The sequence below is a fragment of the Hydra vulgaris genome, chromosome 02 (genome assembly GCF_038396675.1).
Source record: "Hydra vulgaris chromosome 02, alternate assembly HydraT2T_AEP".
NCBI classification, from domain to species: Eukaryota; Metazoa; Cnidaria; class Hydrozoa; order Anthoathecata; family Hydridae; genus Hydra; species Hydra vulgaris.
In genome coordinates, this window is record NC_088921.1 from 5,200,072 (window position 1) to 5,222,847 (window position 22,776).

Here is a 22,776-nt window from a genome sequence, read left to right on the forward strand (position 1 = left end):
ACAATCCTAGTGATCACCTAAATGATTATGGGTTGATTGAATGAACACTCTTTAATGTATAAATATTTATACTTTATAAAGTGTTATACTATATATATTTTACTCTAATGCTTAATATGTTGCTCTATGCAGTATAATTTATCACTCTGGTTGTTGAACAAATGTTTAAAATTATATGTTTAATAAATTAATAAAATATAAGATTTGTTTTAGTATTTCTATTATAATTGCTAAGGTATCATAAGTAAATTTTTTAAACAAAATAGCTGTTATAAAATTCAAGGATTGCTCAGACAATTTTGTACTTAAAAAAATCATAATAAACATTATCATGACAACTAAGTTATTCAAAATTGGCAAGACAATATAAATGTTGTAAACTAGTATTGATGTAACATGTTGTGAACTTGTTGCTGTTTTTAAATTAATAATTATTTTTAAAACTTGTAGATGAGACAGATAATAATAACTTTCATTCTCATCTATTTGGCCTTTTAAGTGCATACATATTTAAAAATATGTCTCATTAAATGAGAGAACATGTTGTAATCTTGTAAACCCTTACTAATGTGCACTTAATGTAATAAACTTGTATGCACTACCTAAAGACAAAGCCAAATTCAAGACTGGGGTGTCTACTTAGTTTTGACATAATTTTTTTGTGTTTGACAGCTGTCATACTCTTTACTGTGAAAAGATTGTAACAACTTGTATTTATAGTGTTCTGCTTGTGGCCTTGAGCTAAGTACCTACATATTTTTGCAGTTTTTTGTAAATAATAACATAAACGTTATAAAATAAAGATTAATACATCATGCTTATTGCTGATAAAATCTACTCTCAAAAATCCCTACAAGCTTTTAAGATAAATTTACTTATAATAGTATTACAATATTACAGTATTTCTGTTCAATTTGATTTTCAAGCTAAGCGCTAGTGACAAAACTACTCTTTGAAACAGCCGTGCTATATTGATCTGCTCTACATTGTAATAATTCTTAAAAATTTTGTTTAAATAAAGTTTGAGTATAAGTAACCGACTTAAACTAGTGAACGAAATTACTTTTATTCATTGTTATTCAAGTAAATAATGTCGAGTGAAAATTTTACACAGCGCACAGTGAGCCAGCTGATAGACAAAACTTCAAAAATAAAAATTTATTATTTTAAAAACTATTCATAAAACATAGTTGTAATACTCTATTTTCTTATTAAGAAATTTGTTTGAGTATAATAGTCTATATAAAAACCACAAAAATCAATTGCGGTTCAATGTTTTATAAATTACTTTATTTTTACAAAAAAGCGTAAATTTTTTTTATTTTTATGCGTTACTTTAGTTAACAGTAACTTTGAAAAAAGTACGTTTATGCGCAATTCGATTTTATATTTTAATTATTTAATAATATAACTTTACGAAAATAATATAAAGGAAAGATCAACATTTATAACACATTTATAAACTGGCTTTATAACAACAAGGTAAGTTTATAACAGTGTGATAAACTTACCTTGTTGTTTAAAAGTGTCAGAAAAGTTAGGGAATCTATGAGAACCTATATCGAGCGCTTGAGCTAGTATATGCAACATGTCTATGACTTATTAGAACTATATGCCTCTAATTTCCCCTTTTGAGTTTATTTGACATTTTAAAAGTACAAGTTTTAAGTCGTATTATTCGCTTGAAATCGAAATACTTATTTAAAACGTCATGTTTTTTATTCACCCAAATAAAAATACATGTTATTTTTTCACTAATACAAGTCAATACACATTGTACTGTTTAAACAATACTATTTTTGTTTTTTATTTTAGCTATAACATAAAAATTTGTGATATTCACACACTTATAAGACAAAATAAATTAGTTCCTAATGATAAATCATTTTTTTCATCAGTATTAACTCTCCTAGCTTCAGTTGAAATAAAATTTAAAGCCTCTGAGTTTAAAAACTTTAAAAAAGTATATCGTAAAAATTGGATAGCTGCAAACAATGATATTATTTATTTTGAAAAAAACAATGAAAATTGGCTTGCTCAAGATTTTCAGTTTACGTACATTACGCCAAACCCTTCAGTTACTGAAGTTGGAAAACCCTGTTGCTCCTTTAAAAACACATGCGACAGAACAAAGAAAAGAAAGCTTAACAATGTTATTAACACTTTATCTGGCGTTGAATTACTTCATGCAACAAAGGTAAAACATGGGAATGAGTTTAAGTACGAGACTGCCAAAAAAATGGCAGAAATTTTAGATGACAAATCCGTTCAAATTCAAAAGGTATTCACAGGATGAAGGTCTAGCAATGATTGTTGATGGTGGTATATCAAAGTTAACATACCAGCTTTTACAAAATGGCGCTGATGAAAAGGGCTGCCATATCTATCCTTTATATAATGATATACGATTTTCAAAAGCTAAACGCCACCCGAAAAACATTTATTTAGACTAGCAGAAAGCAACCCGTAATATGGGTTATTATCGGTCTGTTACTTAATTTATAGTGGCTGTTTTCCACAATTTAAAGTTTTTATTTATTTACTAATATGTGCATTAAACGTATCTGTCCATAAGAGCCAATTGGTCTGAACTCCATTTTCTGTGAATGAGTAAAATGCAAATTTCATATTTATGTCGTATATTCCGTCTTGGCCATATTGCCTTCCAATCGTTATTTATTGCGGTTTAACCGCAATCAATTAAGTCTTAAATCCATTTTATGAGCCAAAAAATCTGAAAATAGTTTTTTTTTACTATACTATCACATTTATACTTACAATGTAGTATCACATTTAGCTATCAAAAATGTTTTAAATTGACTTTTAAAAGTTACGTTAATAGTTTTTAACGTGACATAATTTCATGTTTGTAAACTAAGCTGACCGCACGCGGATCTTGTTTAGTCTGTCCAACACAGACCATTTTTACATTGTTTAAATGGCCTCTTTGTTTCAATAGTTTTTAGTAAACGGTAATTTGCTATCATTTACTAAAAATTCTTTTTGTTAATCGGAATTTAATTCTCTTAAATATTTTGACACTAGTAAAGAACCTCCCTTCCAAGTTTTTGCCTTAATGGAGTCCAGGAGAATAAAATCATTTTTTAAAGTAATCACGTTTTTGATGAAGACCTTTTACCAAAATAATAAAATGTAAAACAATGATTTACATTTTTAAGAATATTTTCTTTTTAGTATATATAAAAATTTAACATATATAAGAATTTTTTCTTTTTTTAAAATTGTCGCAAATGCAAACTAAGCTAATTAATTAGTTAAACCCGTTATTAAATTTAAGTTTCTCGATATTTGACAAATGTGCAAAACTACAATATTTTCAATGTTTTTAATGGTTTTTAGTATGTTTTTAGTAGCGACCCTCCTTTAAAAACATCCCTTGAGCTACGTACAACAAATTATTAGGCATAAAATTAAAAAAATTTTTAAATAAATTGAACTAATTGCATATATTTATATCATTTTAACTGACAAAAATTTACAATAAAAGGAAATCAGGTTTTTTTTTATAAAATGTATAAATGCGTTAATCGTAAATCTTAAGAAAAAAAGAAAATGGAATTATGATACCATAATAACAAAAAAACAAAAAAAAAAAAAAAATTAAATTATAAAAAAACAAAAACAAACACCTCATAAAGACTCAAAATTGATTTACCTATTTATAGTAACCGAGGTTCACATGGCAGTTAATATAAACATTTATCGAAAAAGTAACTATAAAATCTGTTTCAAAGTACAAAAGGATTAAAAATAAAAAAAAATTAAAAAAAAATCAATTAAAAATATAAATTGCATTTTTAGCAAAATGTTGTCTTGGCTTTTAGTAAAAAAATAAAAGCAGTAAGTTCCAATAATGAAACTACCGTTTATTCATTTTTAACAATAGACACCAACCTGAAGGTAAGCCAAACAGTCTATCAACACAAAACATCACAACAATAACACATAACAATAGAATATTTACACCCTTGATCCTGTAATCTAGCAAAAATAACAAACCAAATTGGTTTTAAGAAAAAATGTTCCACTGAACATGCAGTGATTGATATAGTCAATCAAATAACAAACGCATTTAGTACTAACTACTTTACATTAGGAGTTTTCATTGATCTGTCAAAGGATTTTGATACTGTAAACCATAACATACTTATAAAAAAACTTGAATATTATGGAGTAAAAAATAATAAGTTACTTTGGTTCAAAAGCTATTTGACCAATAGAATACAATTCATCCGATATGCGCATAAACAAACAACTCCATATGCTGTAACTTGTGGTGTCCCCCAGGGCTCTATTTTAGAACCCTTATTATTCTTAGTATATATAAATGATTTAAATCTAGCAACACACTTTTTAAACTGTATTTTTTTTGCAGATGACTCCAATCTTTTTTATTCTCACAGAGATATTAAAACACTTTTTAAAACAGCTAACGAAGAGTTGGGTAAGGTTAATGAATGGTTTATAAGTAATAAACTGTCTCTAAATGTGGAGAAAACCAAATTTATTTTATTTCATAAAATAAATAAATTAGAAAATATTCCCATTAAACTCCCAAATCTAATAATCAATAACGCTAACATTAAAAGAGAAACTTCAGTTAACTTTTTGGGCGTAATATTAGATGAACATTTACGTTGGAGTGATCATATAAAAAGCATTGAGAAAAAGTTATCAAAAAATATTGCCATGATATGTAGGGCCAAACCATTTCTAAATAATAAATCTTTAAAAAGTTTATATTTTTCTTTCATTCATTGTCATTTGATTTATTGTAATATTGCATGGGCAAGTACAAATCATACAAAATTAAAAAAGTTGTACAGTAAACAAAAACATGCCTGCAGAATATTATTTGGAGCTGATAAAATTGTACCATGCGAGCCTCTTCTGCGTATACTGGGCGCATTAAATGTTTATAAAATAAACTTACATCAAGTTTTAATGTTTATGTATAAAACAAAAATGGGACTATCTCCTAAAATATTTCAGTCCTATTTTGAAAAAGTAGAGCATAAATATCCGACAAAATTTTCAAATAATAACTACATTGTCCCTTAATATAATTCAAAACAAATTACATATTCAATTCAATATCGTGGACCCTATTTGTGGAAAAAGTTTCCTAATATTGCAAATACGGAAAAAGTTAGTATACATCAGTTTAAAAAAGAATCGAAACAGGTGTTATTACATATGGATTTTAATATATCCGATTTTAAATGCCTCTTTTAAACTAAAAATCAATTATATAAAATATGTATCAGAATTTATCAATTTATCAATTTTTGTTTGTTAGTTTTTTCATTATTTGAGTTATGGTGTTTCCTCTAATCTTAATAGTTATTGGTGAAATCTTAGTTTTTCAACATTTTACTTAACTATTAATGAGTTGTTATTTATTTTACTTTTAATTAAATTGGTTAGAAATATACATACTTAAAACGGTTTTTTTTAAATTAAGTACTCTTTTATTTTGAATATTTTGTTTTTTATTTAAATATTACTTTATTACAAATTGTTATAAATTTTATTTTCATATTCTTCAACAAATACTTTGTATAATGTACGTATATAGTGTGGCTCTTGAAAATACGTGCTCTTTAATTAATTTATTTATTTTTTGATTTTCTTTTTTACTTTTTTTCAGTTTTTCTTGTTAACTTGATTATTACTCTTAACATGAATATTGTTCTTGAAGTATTTCTTAAACTAATTGTTATTTATTTTTACATTTATAATTTTGAATAAATAGTTTGTAAAGTATAAATATATTATCCGGCTATTGTAAATACGTACGATTGGGGCTCGGTGATAAGACAAAATAATGTCTTCTACTTGCCCCGCCAGTTTTTTTTTATTTATAAACCTTGTAAATTGTAAAGGTTATTAAACGGCAAAATAAATAAATTAAAAAAAAAAAAAAAAATTAAAATATGAAAGACGAAACTATAAAACTAATTTTAAGTTTACTATATTTATCTTTTTACTAAACATATAAATACATAAAGGTATATATGCTTTAATTTCAATATTAGTTATTCAATTACTTCAAATTTAGGACATTAAAACGTCCTAGATTTAAAGATCAAGGTTGCATACTCTCTCATACACATTACGCTAAACATTAACAGACATTATGTGTTTCCAGAATATTTAAAAAAAGGCTAGACAACACAACCTAGCTCTAAAGCAGCAACACCGCCTAACACTAAATGCTGCCAACTTACACCTCTGCTATAAGTACACCGCTTGGCTGGCAAGGTTATCAATCTTGCTCAGCATAATACCAAGTGAAACCACTTTGAAAACATGGAAACAACATAATTTTAACATATATACAACTATAAACAGAAATTGTTTTATATAACACATATAAACACATTTTATAACAATATTAAATGACAGATACATTTATCAAAAGCTATGAAAAAAAATATTAAAATAATAAATAAAGTTATAAATACAAAATGTGCTCACAACCTAGAAACAATAAATTTTCGAAATGAAAATCTAATGACTATAAATTAACAACATTAGAAAATATAATATTATTTGTGTAACACTTTCCACCTACCACACCTTAAATGAGATGTTTATCAATTTTGAAAAACAAACTGTTAAATGCTCTAGTTCTTGAACATGCAACATATAGTTGCGCATGAGAAAAACATTTTTTTAGATATAAACCAACTCTGTCAAATGTTTGACCTTGACTTTTATTAATTGTCGTTGAATATGCCGATCTGACAGGAAACTGACGACGTTTCAGAACAAAAGGTAAATTAGAATCTAATGGAGCCAACTGAATTCGAGGAATAAAAACCCGTTTACCACCGGAAACACCTGTCAAAACCTCTGCGTCAATATAACTATTTTGAAGAGCACAAACTTTCATTCGAGTACCATTGCATAGCCCAGCTTTGAGATCTAAATTTCTAAGTAGCATAATTACACAACCAATTTTCAATTTTAAACAATGAGGTAGCATACCTAGAGGAGTTAAGCTGTTTAAAAACTCAACAGGAAATTTCTTTCATTAAGGTCATCAGTATTAATTCGATCAGCACTTAAATAAATTTTGCCCTCACCCGGCAGACATTCAAGTACTTCTTTATTGATTGATAATGAATCAACATTAGTTGGTGTTAAAACCACGCGTTTAGAATAATCATTTTGATCAGCATCTCCAAAAATCTTTTCATAAATTGATTGATTTTCTCTAATAATGCGCTGATTTGGTAATTCAATGCATCCTTTAAAAGGATCCTTCTCTTTGACTGGTATAGTTCCATTCCCAAGTTTTTGTAGCCATTGGAAAAATTCACCTTCCCCATTTTGCACTCTCATATTTTCAGTTAATGTAAACTTCTGCACCCATTGCCAATGCAAAGAACATTTTATACACGATTCTACTATTTCAGCTGGTTGTCCTCTTTTCACAACATGCAGAATTTGCCTGAAGTCACCACCAAAAAGAATGATTTTTCCTCCAAACGGAAAGTTATTGTTGCAAATATCTTTTAACAACCTATTAATTGCATTTAAGTCATGTATAGGTATCATGGATGTTTCATCAAGCAAAAGCAAAGTAACTAGTCTTAAAAAATCCCCGTGTATAGATTTATGAGTTACATTACATGTGCTATTATCCAATATTGGAACAGGAGGTTTGAATAAGCCATGCAATGTAGATCCAATTGTTAGTAGAGTTGCTACTATACCTGTCAATGCAGCTGTAGCAGATTTAAAGCCCCTACTAATGGTTTCAGCAATCAAATAATTATTAGTAAAGGTTTTTCGACTACCAGCTGGTCCATCCATGAAAAACAATATAGAATGTTGATTTTCTACACTTGTTTGCTCATTCAGTGCAGCAAGGATAACATTACATACATTTAATTGATTGACATTAAGGAACAGTTCATTTGGTTGGCTTCGTCAATAGATTGTTGAACATTTTCATCAAAATTTTCTAGATTTAGGCGCATAAACTTATCAATAACAGGCAGATTGCAATCAGGCAGCGTTTTACCACGTTGATTTATAATCTTTTCAATTTGATGAAAAGTAGCTTGTTCAGCTATTAGAAAAGGGACTGAGCGGTCAATGAAATCCTCCGTCATAAAAGCTTAGTATGTATTCAAGAGATGCAAAGGATTGTCAGGTTCACAAAAGGTCAAAATAATTGAAAACAACTATTTAATTTGCTTTGGCATACCTGTTAAAACCGCCTCAGAAAGAGTTTTCTACCATTCAGTGTCATCTTGCAACAAACCTTTCAAAGGTTTGTTGCAAGATGACACTGAATGGTAGAAAACTCTTGCTTCATGAAATGTTTTAAGTACAATACCATTAACAGTACGCACATCCTACCAAGATGTTGCACCTATTACTTGCAAAAGTAACAGTCTAAGAAAAAACAATTCTCCAGTTGGATTAACTTTATACATTCTTACTATCACCTTATTACCACTCCTTTGTCTAACCTTCAATTAACAATGTTTATCATCAAATATAAAGTGATAAGGAATGTCTACATACGAATAGCAATGTACTTTTTCATTTTCAGTATTTAACTTAAACCATGCCATTAGGTGCATATCACGTTGAGCTGCAAGTCCATTCGTTCTGCTCCTTCTCTAAAATATACTTATTGATTTTCAGGTAGATGAACTTTAAGGCGTATAATAGTGTGTGACATATGACTTATTGGATACTCGAAAATTTGCCACAATGTTTCAGGTGCACTTACATAACGACAATCTAAAAAAGTGTTTACTTCACCATGATTAATTTTTTCATTTATTAAAATATTGGCACACTCGTGACCCTTTACAGCCTTTACAGACATGCAAGCTTCAAGATTAATGTGAGCTTCATTTTTCTTTGATATGGATTGTAAGGTACCACCCAGCGGTTATCTACATTGTTACCTTTAAGATTAATAACCAAACCATTATCACAACGACTATAGTGTGGATAACCATTATGAACTGCAACTATGTTAGCATTAAATCCATTAGAATAGTTTTTGCTGCACACCCTTTCTTTTATGCATGGATTCAGTATGCCACATGGACGGTGAATCATGCAAGTTTTAACGACGTCATTAAGGTCTTGACTAACAATCGGATCTGAATTTTCTGCAGATATTAAATTTTCAAAATCATGTGCTGTTTCAAGCTTATCATCATTTGCAAAGTGAAGTAAAATATAAATATATGGCACACCACGCTTTTGAAACTCAATAACGTGAAAATGTATTACAAATTTGCCTAATACACCGTGCTAAAAATGTCATTGAAAAGGTTATTTAATTTGAGTTTAAATACTTGAATAACCAAGTCAGGTCTATCATTTGCTGTCTGACCTGGATATAATTCAGGCTTACATAAAATCTTTTTATTCTCTTGACAATACCAGGTCAAATCTCACTCTTCTCCATGGTTTATCTTACATTATGCTGCTGCAATATCCAATCGAAACAGTTACTTCCATATCTATCAGCAAAACAATTCTCCAGAAAACAGACGTCTGTTAATTACTGCCAGAAACCATTGTATAAAAGTTTTGCTTAATGCCAAAGCCCACTATTATCAGGTCATGAAATCCTCTATTTCATTACAAAAATTAGGCTCTTGTGACTTCTGGAGAATATATAACAGTTTCAATAATAAGTGCAAATCTGTTATTCCTCCTCTCTTGTATGGTTCAGAATTTGTCGCCTCACCTAAATAAAAAGATGAATTTTTTGCTAATAAATTTTCATCAATATCATCTCTTGATTCCACTAGTTGCGTTCTACCTGATTTTGTCGTCAAATAATTTGACCCATTGCTTGACACTCGTATCACTCCAGCTTTTGTATATAAAGTGATTTCCTGTTTAGACTCTTCTCCAGCTTGTGATCCGGAGAGCATACTTGTTATAGTCTTGCATAAGTTTTCTCCGGATCTGTAGTCTAAACTTACAAAATATTGAATAAGTGCTTAACAGAGTCTTGTTTTCCAGCCTGCTTGAAAGCGGCATCTGTTATTAGTATTTTCATAAAATCCTGGAGAGTGATCTATTTCGTCTAACTACCGTCTAACACTTAATCTCTCATCTTGAACTTAATAACTTACTTTCTGATCATAAATATAAATTTCGATCTTCTTGTTCTACAGCTGATTTGCAAACAGTAATAATCGATAGGTTTTATCGTGCATAAGATAAAGATGAATAGGTTAAAGCCATCGCTCTTGACATTTCTAAAACTTTTGATAGAGTTTGACATGCTGGTCTTCTCCGTACGCTTTCTTCTTTCGATGTATCTGGTAACATCTTTAAGATTATTGAATCCTTCCTTTCCAATCATTGTATAAAAGTTGTCCTCGATGGACAGCACTCTTCTTTATATTCTGTATCTTCAGGGGTTCCTCAAGTTCCAATCCTTGGCCCTATACTCTTTTTAAATTACATTAAAGACCTTTCAGATATTCTCACATCTAAGGTGGCATTGTTCACTGATGATACTACTATTTATACGTGTCATGATAAGAAGCCAGCACTCTCTAATTGCTTGGAGGGTGCATTTGAGCTTGAAAAGTAACTTACTTCTGCAACAGCGTGGAGTTCACAGTCTCTGGTGAACTTTAATTCACATAAAACTCAATTTTATTTAGTAATCGTTATCGCAATAATTTAGATCTTCCTATATTTATGAACGGCAATGAACTCAATGAGTCATCTACCCTTCATCTTTTAGGATTAACTCTTACTTCTAATCTTTCTTGGAAACCGTATATGAAATCTATTGCAAAATTAGCCTTTGCTAAGGATGCATTTCTTTATTGAGCTCGACACTTTTTTACTCCAGATTTTATTTTTTATCTCTAGAAATCTCATGTCTGTACTTGTATGGAATATTGTTGCCATATCTGGGGCGGATCTTCTAATGGTGCCCTTTCTCTTTTAGAAAAGATGCTAAATTACATTGTAAACATAGTTAGACTTGCTCTTGCAGCCAAGCTCCAATTATAATTACATCATCGTAATGTTGCTTCTCTTTCTCTTTTGTACAAATCCTATAATGGGCACTGCTCTTAAGAGCTAGTGTCTCTTTGCCATCTACTAAAATTTATTCTCATATTATTTGTCATTCAATCAAGTCTCATACTTTTTCTTAGAATGTTCCTAAATGGTCTAAAAACTCTTATTCCCATAGTTTTTTCCTCTAACGCCAATTATTTGGAATTCGCTTCCTTCATCTTGCTTTTCCTGAATAATATGATTTGCAATCTTTTAAGTCGTCTGTCAATCATTATCTTGCTCTACAATATTTATTATTTCCCTCCAGTAAATTCCAACTCTTATAGTGGTTGCTTGCAACCTTGTTGGAAGCGAAGATGTTGAAAAAAAAACAACAACTGAAAGTTGCATTAGAATTTATGTGCTCTAATGCTTGAAAATTGCGATAAATTTAGTCATAAATTATAAAAAGCGGCGCAAATACTTCTATCTAAAAAAGTAAAAAATACAAAATTTTTTCATATGACTTCAACGCCACTCATTAGCCACTCTGCATAAAATTTGGTTTTCAAAAAAATTATGGAATTGACTAATGCATAACTTTGTCTAAAAGGGTTACAAAAAGCATTTTACATAAAAAGTGAGTTTCATAAGGTCCTATAACCTAAATTTTACTGGATTTCAAACATGGGGCTATATGTCATATGACCCTGTGGCTGGCAATTATTATTATCAACAAAAAAAACGCTATTAAATAAAAAAGGGGTTAAAAATATTAAATTAAATAAAAAATGGGAAAAAGGAGATCTTAAATACAGGATTGCCATTTTTAGTATTTATGAACAAAAATTAAAATCCTTCCTAATTAATTTTCTTCATCCTATTTTTTTACGCATGTTAGTACCACATTTAACGCATTTATATACAATCATGTCCATGCTGTTACATTATTCTTGTTAAATTTAAAAAATTATAAAAAACAATGCTAGTCGCTTTTGGTTTAATGGTTTATTATTAAATTTATAAAAACAGTGTTGAATTATATATATATTAGATATAAAAAAGTTGCAAATTTATGCATGTGTTGTTATTTTGTTCTTGTTAACATTTGCAAATTAAAGAGAACATCAAAAAGTTAATATAAACAAAAACAGTGTTGGTTTAATAACATAGTAAATTTTTTAAATTTCCGTGATTTATATACATAAGTGACAAAGTTTTTATATATTGATGCACTATAAAAAAATATTGTACCCAGAATTGATATGTGAAATTTACTGTCGTCAAATTTATATAAATAGTTATAAATGCAATGCAACGGGTGGTATAGTCATGACATTTGCAACCCTACAAATTTGGTGACAATCAATGAACCATTCAAGCAACTGCTACTTTAGCTTTATTTATCACATAAAAGCATCACTATTATAAAAATTGTGCCTTAATCATTTATTCAGATATTCCTTCATCTGATATCAGCCTTGAGCTACCTCTTCTTCTCCCCCTAAGAAGTATCTGCTATCTTCAAGAGAATTCAGGAAGTTTAACAGCAAAGGAGATATTTGAGGTACAAGTTATAGTTTAACAGGTAAAGTTTAGTAGATGAAGCCATAATTGCCTAGTCAAAATGACAATGATTTAATGAGAGACCAAGGGTTTACGTAGTAATAGCTAAACTTTAGGTATCAAGGCTTAAACAGTCGAATTTGTTGAACAAAAATAAGTCACAATTCAGAGAAAACACATCAAAAGTTTTACAACTTATTCAGTCAGAAAGCCCATTGTTTCTGTAACGTTGTTGTTAAGAGCCATTTTCTGATAAAATCAGGCAAAAGTACTGTCGGCTCAAAAGTGATATTCTTTAATCACGCTCAATTTTATATACAGTAATGCTAATAGGGTAAAAAAGAAGTCTGTAATTTTTTTTTTTTTTAGTATTTCTTGTTCCTGAGTTATGGTCGGTCAAACTTTTGCCATTTTAATACTTGGAAAGTCACTTTTGGGGTTTTATGATTTTTAAACTAAGATTAAAAGCAATGAGACCACTGCACCCTAAGTTTCTTTTCATATTATGGAAGTATAGGTAATACTTTAAAAAAAGAAAATCAAAAAACCTGAGGTCAACCCTTCCTTTGTCTGAAAATCATAAGCTGAAATCACACATTTTTAAATTTGGGGCCTACTTTAAATGCATTTATCTCGGAGCGTAAAAAGTGCCCGCGACTTATCTTACACTTTTTTGAAAGAGTATCTCATTTTTATTTGAATGGTTTAAAGAAACTGAGAGGATATTGTTTACAAAAAAACTTATGAGTCATCAAAGTGTCAAAAAATGTTTTAATCAGCGTTCAATTATCAGCCATTATTGGAAATGGGAAAGGTCCCAAGATTGAAGATACAGATATTATATTACTTTATATTACAATTTTTTTAATGCGAAAAAAAAACTTAGGGGGTAATATTTCATTGTTGAAATAACTCCACCACAAAAAGTTAAATTTTTTATAAATTAAAAAAAAAACCCGAATGTAGCAGCAGAATTAATCAATATATTATATGATGTCCTTATCTTATTATGTCATTGTTTGCGTCATAAATCAGTTTTACATATCCTATATCTTTGATTTTAATGCATTGTTGCTTGAAATGCCTTTTGGGCTTTTTCAAATTGATCATCCATAAGCTTATAGTCTTCAGACTGTTTTAACGGTAGAGGTGGTAGAATTCCACAAATGATTTCACGGTCTTTGTACTTTATAACATCAGGAAAAGCTGGCCATTTAAAAAGTTTCTTGATTGCAGAAACATACTTTATACAGCTCACCATGTAACCATCACTGAGAACCTAATATGAGTAATGATTTTTTATATTTGAAAAATAGTTTGAAAAATCTGATTCTCATTTGACAAAAGTAAAACTTCGTTTAAATTTAGTGACACATTCAATATGATGAAATAATGTTTAGAAAAAAATGTTTTTATTTAAATGAAAAACATTTATTTTAAACATTGAATAAAAATGAAGTACCTCATTTATAATCCAGGGTTACCTATTGCCCATATAAATAACGACAATCCAATCGTTTTCATGCCATGCACCAGATAAATTAATGGCAATGCTTATAAATTCCTTTTCGAATTCTTCATTTGCTAATACTTCTTGATCTATAAAAAGGAAAAATATAAATATTTATACAAACACTTGTACAAATATTTATAATTACAAAATAATATTAAAATATATATTAATGAAAGTAGACATAAAAATTATTACCTTGTTCTGCTGTCTCTTCTTCGTTATCCGCATTAGTACTACCAACATCTATTGGTTCATTTAATCTGTTGTCTTTTTGTAGCCTGCTCCAACGTGAAAATAGTGATCTTATTTGCTGAGTTGTTACGTATTCTGAAACTTGAAGCTCTTTTCTTATCAAAAGGTGCACCTGCTAAACTTTTTTCCAGATACTTCACCTTCCATAAAGAGTTTATATAATATATTTTTTTGTCTCATACTATACCGGAAGGTACTGCGTGTTGGTAAAGCCCAACCTTTAACATATTTGCTAATGTCAGAACATTCTTCTTCCAATATCTTCTGTTCTGAGTTTGGTTGATAACTATGTAAGTTTCCATTCTTGATTTTAAAGTGCTGATATTGTGTCTTCCCGACATCATGTGTTCTTCTAGTTCTTCTGATGTATGGAATGATCCATTACAAATTGGCTCAGAGCAAAAGGTAAACAAATTTAGTGATCTATCTTTGCGAAACTTTTCCTTCATATTGCTTTTAAAAACTCTTGTTTTCTTGTCAGTATCGCTATATGGGTGTGTTAAAAACATTTGCAGATCAAAATTAACATTAGAATATTCTCGTTTAACTCCATCGCCAACTGCATAGTACCGCCACATTGTCATATAGTTATGAAAGAACTCAAACGAATGATACTGACTTATTTTAGCTATTTTTGTTCCACTCAACTTGCTTTTGCCCTTAATAGTGGCAACACCAACAGCAGAATTTTTCAGCCCATGTCCGTAATGTAAAGCAGTATAAATGTCCTCTGCACACATCAAATTGTTACCAGCATCAACAAAGCTACAAATCAATGACTTTGCTCCGGCAGCTTCTCAATCGCACTGATCCTTGCCACGATAAGGTTCGTTATAATCGTAGCGCTGAAGCTGTATTTGGTTATTTTTGCTCAACAAGAGCTTCCATTATAAAGTTGCCATGGTACGATGAAGCATTGTCAGGTTTTGCAAAGAGTTTATTAACACCTGAATGGTCATGCTCAAACTTCGGAAGAACTAATTGGGCAATTGATAGTGTTTCCGAAAAACCTTGCTCACACCTATAAAGAGCTGTAAAATACACCTTTTTATGAAAATGTTGTTTTTCTTAATAAAGAAAATGTCTACATGCAGTGACATCTCCTTTTTTCCAAAATATTTTTTTTGACCTTCCCTGTATATGGATGGTAGAACTTTTTGGCAATAGTCTTTCAACCAAAATCCAGTTTCTTCATCAAGACTTTCAAAAGCAAAAATTTTGGCTTTTTTCTGTTGACAATCACGCATTAAATGTTTTTTATAATCAATGATATCTTTTTCAGCAATTTCGATATCATAAATAGTATCCTCGTCGGCTGAATTATTTGATGCTAATCTTTTTATCTCAACTAAGGATTTGTTTAAATTTTTACACTCATAACAAATCTCATGATTAGGTGCTATTGAAATCTATTGCAATTGCTTGTCGGTTAAATCACTCAAAGCAAATATTGGGCAGTGCACAGTGGGCCAGAATGCACTTTTACTGGACAAAATTCATAACTAATTTAATATTAGAGCTATATTCACTAAAATTAGTATGAGTACTAACATGATGTCTGCGCTTTTTATGAAGGTAATATTTTTTTATTTCGTTGCTATGGATAACTATATTTTGCTTAGCAAATACCTACTTTTGTTATCTGCAGATATTTTATAAGTGCTATATTCACTAAATTTCGCATGAGTACCGATATGAGATCACACTTCTTACAAAAGTGATAATTTTTTAAATTTAGTTGTTATGGATACTTATATTGCTTAGTTACCGGGTACTTTCCTTAGTTACAAAGTGGTAAATTGATATTTAAATATCTTATCGGATTTTTGACCCACCTATATTGAATAAAAATTGTGTATTTAGGTAAATAATGTTTTAGGAATAATAAAAGCAAAAAATAGTGCAAGAAAACGTTATCAATTTTAAATTACATCAAAAAACTATAAAACAATAATATTGTTTGAAGATTGTTTAAGTAATTGTAAAACATCTGAAGGAAATGCTTTATGATTTGTTTGGTGTGATGTTGATTTACGCAATGATGAAATAACAGGATCACTGGAAACTAGGAGTCTATTGATAAGATCAGTATTTGTTGCTTTTCTGGATGTTTTTCGGCTGAAATTTTTGCGATAAGATTTAAAGTCTTTATTTCTAGCCTCTTGAGCTTCCTCTGACATAAGTCCGATGGATAATGTAAGGCTTTTAATTATGTCATGTCCATGTATCAATACTTTGTGAACTGATTGAGCCATGTAATACCATGGATAAAGGGACACATATAGTCTAAAAGTGTCAAAACAATAATCCTTGAACTTTAAGCAGCCTATTTCATATCCCGAAGAGAAAGTTACGAAGATAATGTAAAATCTGAATATAAGGTTTTGGTCAATACCCAGAATTTCAGCTGTTTGTTCATATGCTGCAAAAGCACGCCTTGAGGTATTGCCATCATTACTTGTTCCAGAACCACCACTTTTAGGGAAATCAACAACAAGTCCCATTTTGTTCATAAAGTCAGTCTGAATCTTTTGTTTAGCTACAGATGTCTTTTCTTTGTGTTCTTTAGATCTTGCTTGCCACTTTCTTGTTTCTTTTTTATATGCAATGTGCAATAAAATCTCAAAAAATCGAATCCATGCATGAAGACTGGAAAGACCATATTTGAACTCTCTGTTAGTATAATCTATATTAAGGATATCAAGACTATTCATATTTTTTGGAGAGACACCACACACTGAACAGCATTGGTATGAGTTATTTTTTTCAGATAATATTGTTTGAACCTTCCCATCAATCATTGTAAGTTCAATAATACAATTCACTTCAATAGAAGATCCGCAAACCTCTAATAAAATCATACCCAAGCTTTCTATCTCACTTTTAATGTACTGATCTTTTTCAATCACAGATTCCTTGGATTCCATTTTGTATGCAAATCTTATGGGTCTACAATAGGCTGTGGAGGACGACTTTTGATTTCTCCAAATAGGCACCTTTTCGTTGCTGTTGTTAAATCCAGTCAAATCCAATGGGACAAGACAAGTAATAAATAATGATTCTTCACGCTTTAAATCTCTGTTAATGTTGGGTTCTGATAAAACTTGTTTATAAATGCTTTGGCCAGTAGCACCATCAAAACCAGCCTTACACGTTAGTGTCATTGTTTTTATTGCTTTGTCGTTCAATATCAAGTGCCTTAGCACAGGTTCCTGAACTGCACAGATTCTTTGCAAAGTATGAGTCATTAAATCTTTTAAAGGAACTGAAGCTGAATAGTCCTCCACTGTTATGTTTGCAGGATAACATTTCAATTTTGCATCTCTGACATCATTGTAAGCGGGGTAGATGTTATATTCTTTCTCCAAGGCTCCGCCTCTAATCAATTGATAGGAAGCTTTTGTCAGACTTGCATCAATTATTAAAGCCAGTGCTTCGTCTGCTGAATATTTAGTTGCTTTATCTGTATTTGATATATTTAAAACATTCTTGGCAGCAATAACAACAGATTCATCTCTAAAGTTTTTATTAGCAGCAAAAAATAATTCATTGGATGAATGAGATTCAATTAAACAAGATACACGCCGTTTTTTAGTTTTATTAGAACTATTATCAAATGCAACTGGTTTTTGACCACGTCTACTTGCAGTTGGTTCATTGTCTTTTTTTCTGACAATTAAATATTCATTAAGCCAGTTCACAAACTTCTTTTCAAAATTTTTCACAATATAGTTTGCAGATTTCATTTTTTTTTTATACAAGTAAACAAATCGTTGAACAGCATGTCTAAAATCAACGTCTTTAAAATCAGCAAATTTTGGCTGAATAAATTTTAATATATCTTCAGTAATATTTTGTTTTGAAATACTAAGATTGTTTTTTTGGAGAAAATTATGAATGTCTAAGTTTAACAAAACCATATCTAAATAATTATTGTAACAAGTATTTTGTATTTAAAAGTAAAATGTTATAATATATATGCCGCCTGGACTACTAATACTTGTTAGTAATTAAGTTACTACAAGTGTTAGTAATTAAAAGTAAAAGTAATTAAATTACTGTCAGTGTTAGTAATTAAATTACTAACAACTACCGATAATATGTTGTTGCTATGTTATGCAAAGTAAGGTATCCATAGTAACCAAAAAAAGTAAACCTCATAAGAATTCTGAATCTCATTTTAATACATACCCCCAATATTGTGTATTTAGCGCAAGTAAAATACTGTTAAAACAACGTTAATGTAAAAATGAGTTGTTGCTATGCAAAATTTAGTACCATAGCAACCAAGTTAAAACATACATAAAATCTGAACGGGGATTTAAGGGGACGAGCAATCAATTAAAACTCGATTGAAGCATCATATAGCTCAAATAAATATAAGACAACACATGGCAAATTGTGGTAATTATTAGTTATTGTGCGGCAAAAAATAAGTTTCTTAAGAAATTTTTTTTTTTAATCTGTGATTTTCAAAGTATAACTGAGATAACATGCTATGACAAATTTATTTCACACATTGGTTTTTCTTATCTCTAAATACTCTAGAATAACATGTACTAATTTTTTGTTTCAAAAACGTAGATGTAATTGAAATATAACACAACGTTGATGTCACCGTTAATTACTTATTTATAATTTTTTTTTTATTTAATTTTATCTGAATATTCAAATGCTTAGAGTCCTGGTAACTAAGGGATTTAATATAAATAAATTATCAATAGATTTCTCCTAATATATGTAGATACTAAAATTAAATAGGTTTTCAAGATTAAACAACTAAAATTTTTCCCATTTTGTCCACCTACTGGCCCACTGTGCAGTGGGAGATAGAATTAGGGTAGCTCGCAATGTAGTTAAACCGGAAATTAGTTTTGTAATATCATTTGCTGCGTTCAAATAAATTACACAGCTCTCTATTCTGGTACTTCAAAGATAAATCTTGATACATAGAGAAACTATTCATAGCTGCAGCAGTAATATCATCCAGTCCCGCTAAACATTTTCGTTGAGATGGTTTAACAACATGAAGTATTTGCCACAAACTGCTTTCCGATAAAGGAAAGTAGTTCTCACTTCTGCAAACTTCATCATAAAATGCAATTGTATGACTAATTTTAGCTGTCAAAACTGCACGAGATATTTTATATACATCATTTGAGTCAAGTTTACTTTTTGTGACTCCATATGCAACATCTTGAAGGAGGTTTCTGTAAAGTATGAAATCGAGAAAATGTTCAGCTTTTTTCCAGTCTAGTTGATTTCGCGTAATTTCCTTTAGACAGGAATAGTTATACCTAAGTTAGCATTCTTCATTTTTCGTGCCTGGTCTATCTTGTATTTGGAGCACCCAAAAACTTTCATAAGTAACTTCTTAGTAAATTTTTCATGTTCAATTAAACACAGAACAATATGTTTACCCATAGAGTCACTTTCTTCATAAATTTTAACAAATTTTTTTAGATCATCAGGTACTGCATCATTGTCTAAAGTTTCCAAAGATCTATTTAAAACATTTGAGATAAAGTCTTCACTCTGATCTGGGGCAACAACTTCAGCGATCCTCTTTGCAAGCTGTACCTTGGCTCTTTCAAATTTTCTTCGTAATTTATTTTTGGTTCCATTGCTGAGATCAGCTATCGTTTTATTCTTTATCTGAAACTTAAAAGGGCTGATGTGGAGTGCTTCTGATAGGTTGTTACCAGTAGATGTAGCACCTTCAACCTTTTCTCCAGATAATAAAATTTCTTTAGGCTCAAAATCAAAATCAGTTGTATCCTCAACTAACTCTTCGTTAGTGGCAGTACTTGTTTTAGTTTGAATAAGAATGCACTTAGTTAATGCATTGGATGACAGCATCTTTTTGGAGAAACCCAGCCAATATATTAAATTTTGACAAAAATCAAAATTAGAAATATTTATTTTAAAGGTTTAGTAATTAAATTTTGTTGTTGTTGAAATACGGTTGTAAAAAAATTCTTACCAAAGTTAAATCTATGGTAAGGACATATATAGTCGTTATCAGAAAGTGATATGCACCCTCAGTTTTCTATAAGAGACTTTTCTGTCCATTCTGTCTCTTGGTGCGCCTTTAAAACTTAAAAACATAAAACTTAGATATTATGCAATGTAAACTGAGGAAATTAAACAACAATCGTTTTACACTACTAAAGGTTTTTTTTTTTACAACTTGTAAGAGCATTTCTTACTTTAATTTTTACAAAGTTTGCTTTGACATCCAAAGTCAGATCTTGTATCTTGAATAACCTTTTTTCATTGAAACGAGGATATGGTCCACACTTGGCATCATTAACTTTGCAAACATTTTCAACAACAACCTCTTGCTCTGACACACTTTTTTCAACTAAGTTTTTTTTTTTTTAAATTACAATTAGCATAAAATGCTCATTCTCTGTTCTGAATAAATCAGAAGTAAATGTTCAATAAACATCAAGTTAAAAATGTTTACTGGAAAAAAAATTTTTTCAAGTCCACAATGGTATAAATGAAAAACAAAACAAAACAGATTTAGCATCATTTTGACGTAAAATTATTTCAACAATGTAATATTACCCCCTAAGTTTTTTTTTTGCATTAAAAAAATTGTAATATGAAGTAATATAATATCTGTATCTTCAATCTTCGGACCTTTCCCATTTCCCATAATGGCTGATAATTGAACGCTGATTAAAACATTTTTTGACACTTTGATGACTCATAAGGTTTTTTGTAAACAATGTCCTCTCAGTTTCTTTAAACCATTCAAATAACAATGAGATACTCTTTCAAAAAAGAATAAGATGAGTCGCGGGCACTTTTTACGCTCCGAGATAAATGCATTTAAAGTAGGCCCCAAATTCAAAAATGCGTTATTTCAGCTTATGATTTTTAGACAAAAGAAGGGTTGTCCTCAGATTATTTGATTTTTTTTTTTTAAAGTATTACCTATACTTCCATAATATGAAAAGAAACTTAGGGTGCAGTGGTCTCATTGCTTTTAATCTTAGTTTAAAAATCTCAAAACCCCAAAAGTGACTTTCCAAGTATTAAAAGGGCAAAAGTTTGACCGACCATAGCTCAGGAACTAGAAATATTTAAAAAAAAAAATTTACAGGCTTCTTTTTAATATTACAAACAACGTAATATGTAAAATTGAAAATGATTGAAAGATATCACTTTTGAGCATTGCCTGGTTTTTTTAGAAAATGGCTCTTAAGTTTTTTAGAACTAAGGGTATCACATGCCAAGTAAATAGTACCTATTTATAGACAGTTCATTCTGGAGACTCAAAACCATGTTGTTTACAATAAAAGCAACTGGTCGGCAATCCAGTTGGCTTCTTCTGTGCATCTCAGGGAGGACAAGACTAGCGCCTAGATGATCATGAGTATCTTGATGTATGATGACTAGAGGTCATCAAACATTTGAAAATGGCATTATTCTACTAAACCATCAAGGCCTTCAAACGAATTCTCAATATCTTTCGCCTCTAAGACAATAGTGACACTAAGATGCGCTACTAAAGTAAGAACTGGCTACAAAGAAGTGAGTTTTCTGTTGGAAAGAGCAATGTAAAAGCTGCAGATAGAACTCCAAAAAACACTGCCAATACTGAAAAGCAATGCATATATTCGTAAAAATCTTTTCCAGAACCTGTCTGAGGCTAAGGTTAGAGCTAATATCTTAGCCAAACCACAGAAAACAAAGATCATAGAATCAAGATATTTATAAGGCTGAAAACTCTGTGGAAAACGGTTTATCCCAGAAGCTCAAAGCCATGTTGCTTTGCAATTAAAACAACAAATGGCCTTCTATTCTGATGGTTTATTCTGTGCATCTCAAAGAGGACAAAACTAATGTCAAAAAGTTATCGAGTGCCTTGATGTATAACAACTTCAGAGATTATTAAAGATTTAAATTTGGCATTATTTTACTGGTCCTTCAAGTTTATTGTATAATTTTCCAACTTCTTTGTTATCTGGGACAGTAAAGACACCACAGAAAAAGCTGGTTATGCGACTGAGTTCTTTGAGGGCAAGAACAAGGTTTAGTGAGAACAGCTGATAAAACCCTAGAAAAAACTACTACCACTGCAATTCAGGTTCATTAAAATCTTTTTCACAAGTTGAGGCTAAGCAACAGAGCTAGTAACTTTTTTAAAACACAGATCAAGAAGATCATAGAAAATGATGCCTCAAAGAGTAATTGTATATATGATAATCACAATTATAGGTAACTACAATTTTAAAATACAATCCTTTATGGCCATAAGGTCAAGATGACAACAAGAATTAATGAGAATAATGTTTTTTATAAATTGTTACAATACTCTCTCAACCCTATAGTTTCAAAACATAAATCTTACTAAAGCAAACAAGGTGTTTGAAAAAAACCACAAAATGTCACTAATA

At 30.0% G+C, this 22,776-nt stretch overlaps 2 protein-coding genes across 2 annotated transcripts; both read right to left on the bottom strand.

Moving 5' to 3' along the window:
* Positions 1 to 6,604: 6,604 nt before the first annotated feature.
* LOC136075751 (ATP-dependent DNA helicase PIF1-like) lies at positions 6,605 to 6,970 on the bottom strand. Its single transcript, XM_065789186.1, has one exon. The coding sequence runs from the start codon at positions 6,968 to 6,970 to the stop codon at positions 6,605 to 6,607; it is 366 nt and encodes a 121-aa protein (XP_065645258.1).
* A 62-nt stretch (positions 6,971 to 7,032) lies between these two features.
* Positions 7,033 to 7,845, bottom strand: LOC136075752 (ATP-dependent DNA helicase pif1-like). Its single transcript, XM_065789187.1, has one exon. The coding sequence runs from the start codon at positions 7,843 to 7,845 to the stop codon at positions 7,033 to 7,035; it is 813 nt and encodes a 270-aa protein (XP_065645259.1).
* Positions 7,846 to 22,776: the final 14,931 nt, after the last annotated feature.

Excerpts from the sequence above, each read along its gene's own strand:
- LOC136075751 (XM_065789186.1), bottom strand. The coding sequence starts at position 6,970 with ATGCTACTTAGAAATTTAGATCTCAAAGCTGGGCTATGCAATGGTACT.
- LOC136075752 (XM_065789187.1), bottom strand. The coding sequence starts at position 7,845 with ATGGATGGACCAGCTGGTAGTCGAAAAACCTTTACTAATAATTATTTG.